This window comes from Chlamydotis macqueenii, chromosome W (assembly GCF_036417535.1).
Source record: "Chlamydotis macqueenii isolate bChlMac1 chromosome W, bChlMac1.mat, whole genome shotgun sequence".
Lineage (NCBI taxonomy): Eukaryota > Metazoa > Chordata > Aves > Otidiformes > Otididae > Chlamydotis > Chlamydotis macqueenii.
Genome location: NC_141592.1, coordinates 42760852 through 42763227, shown reverse-complemented (window position 1 = coordinate 42763227; position 2376 = coordinate 42760852). Strand labels below are relative to the sequence as shown.

Below are 2376 nucleotides of genomic sequence, written 5' to 3'. Positions count from 1 at the left end.
TGTGTCCAGTTCTGGAGCCCCCAGCACAAGAAGGACATGGACCAGTTGGAGAAGGTCCAGAGGAGGGCCACAAAGATTATCAGAGGGCTGGAGCACCTCTTCTGTGAGGACAGACTGAGAGAGTTGGTGCTGTTCAGCCTGGAGAAGTGAAGGCTCTGGGGGAGACGTGATAGCTGTCTTCCAGTACCTCAGGGGGGCCTACAGGAAAGAAGGGGAGAGGCTGTTCAGTAGGGCCTGTTGCAATAGGACGAGGGGTAATGGTTTTAAAATAAAGGGAGTTAGATTCAAACTGGATATAAGGAAAACTTTTTTTGCAGTGAGAGTGGTGGAACACTGGAACAGGTTGCCCAGAGAGGTGGTGGATGCCCCATCCCTGGGCAGGTTGGTTCGAGTCTCTGAGCAGGTTCAAGGCCAGGTTGGACGGGGCTCAGAGCAACCTGATCTGCTTGGAGATGTTCCTGCTCCTTGCAGGGAAGATTGGACTAGATGACCTTTAAAGGTCCCTTCCAACTCATACCATTCTATTATTCTATCCTGTGAGTAGAACCACATGCTGGAGCAGGGAAAGAGTGTGAGGAGGAAGGAGTGGCAGAGACAACGTGTTATGAACTGACTCCAACCTCCATTTCCTATCCCTCTGCACTGCTCGGTGGAAAGGAGGTAGCTAATTTGGGAGTGAAGTTGAGTTTGGGAAGAAGGGAGGGATGGGAGGAAGATGTTTTTTAGATTTGTTCTTATTTCTCATTATCCTACTCTGATTTGATTAGCAATAAATTATATTGATTTCCCCAAGTCAAGTCTGTTTTGCCTGTGACTGTAATTGCTGAGTGATCTCCCTTTCCTTTTCTTGACCCACAAGCTTTTTCATTGTATTTTTCTCCCCCATTCTTGTTGAGGATGAGGAGTGATAGAGCACCTTGGTGGGCCACTGGTGGCCAGGCAAGGTCAACTCACCGCAGGGAAACATTGCATTATCCAGTAGGTCACATCTAGTTCATGGTTATGCCTGAGCTAGTAACTGTTAGATGCCTTTTTTTTTTTTTTATAGATATGTTTACTGATATTCTTGTGAATGGAAAAAATATGCAACTGAGTATAGGAAATGTTACTGTGGATGTGCTAATGTATGTAGATGGCCTGAAAGGAAAGAGTTTATAAGGAATCAAATAGACTAAAAGAATTAAGAAGTAGAATGGAAAAATACTTCAATTTTTTTTGTACAGTACTACTCATCAATATGTTTTTAACATATTTAAGAATATCACGAGTATATTTATAGTATTTGTTCTTGAAAAGGGGGCCAAAATAATTTTAAAAGACAGATAATGATAGTTTTGTTATGAAACACTCTGTAGAGTATAAGAGAAAACTGAATAGGGAAGTACTGGCTATGGTTTCTAGGTGATAAAAAGTCTGATTTCTGACATCCTCTCTCAGCTCCTTTATTGGCTCAAGGCTCTATTTGTGATCAGTCTCTTTTTTTATTTTTAGGAGAATAGCACTGTGCTTAAAATGGACATAAATGGAGAGTCCAGAACTACCATATCTACCCTCCCTGTACCTCTTGCAGAGGTCAATTCTGCAGTCAAAACAGAAGCAGAAAACCCACGATGTTCCAGTACTCCCTGCTCACCAATGCGACGAACAATTTCAGGCTATCAGATCCTTCATATGGATTCTAACTACCTGGTTGGCTTCACGACTGGAGAGGAGCTGCTAAAATTAGCCCAAAAGTATACAGGAAATGAAGATAATAAAGGGGAATCCAGGCCTAACTTGCACTCTAAACAGCTTGATTTAGGACTTGTGTGTTCCTCCCATTTGTACAAAACTAGAAGTAGGTACTATCAGCCATATGAAATCCCAGCAGTAAATGGGAGGAGGAGGAGACGGATGCCCAGCTCAGAGGATAAATGCACTAAGACTTTACTATATGAACCTTACAAGGCACTTCATGATCCCCTGCCTCTTTGTCTTTTAAAAGGTAAAAGGGCTCACTTGAAATCTCTGGACTACCTCAATTTAGATAAAATGAGCATTAAGGAACCTGCTGACACAGAAGTGCTACAATACCAGCTCCAACACCTTACCCTTAGAGGGGACCTGTATGCTTGCAAGAAATAATACATGAACTATATGAATTACAGTCTAGAATTTGTAACCAGTTTCTGATTATTTCTCTGTTGCTGCAAAAATCCACTGTCATGCTGTGTACATGACTGTCCACGTTGTAGGTGGTATCAGCTAAATGTTATCAGAAAGTAATTTATTTGAATAGAATTCTGACAGTACATTGTGTTACAAATACTTAAAGGGGAAAAAAATCTTTCCAGAGCAAGCAGCTTCTAATGCAAATTTGACTGCAACTGGTGGATA

At 41.8% G+C, this 2376-nt stretch overlaps 1 protein-coding gene across 1 annotated transcript; it reads left to right on the top strand.

Annotated features, from left to right (window-relative positions):
* The first annotated feature begins 1497 nt into the window (after positions 1 to 1497).
* Positions 1498 to 2131, top strand: LOC147596706 (macrophage immunometabolism regulator-like). The gene is given in 2 exon segments (XM_086769769.1): positions 1498 to 2106; positions 2108 to 2131. Coding segments are annotated over 2 exon segments (618 nt in total). The 5' UTR covers positions 1498 to 1512.
* The last annotated feature ends 245 nt before the right edge of the window (positions 2132 to 2376 follow it).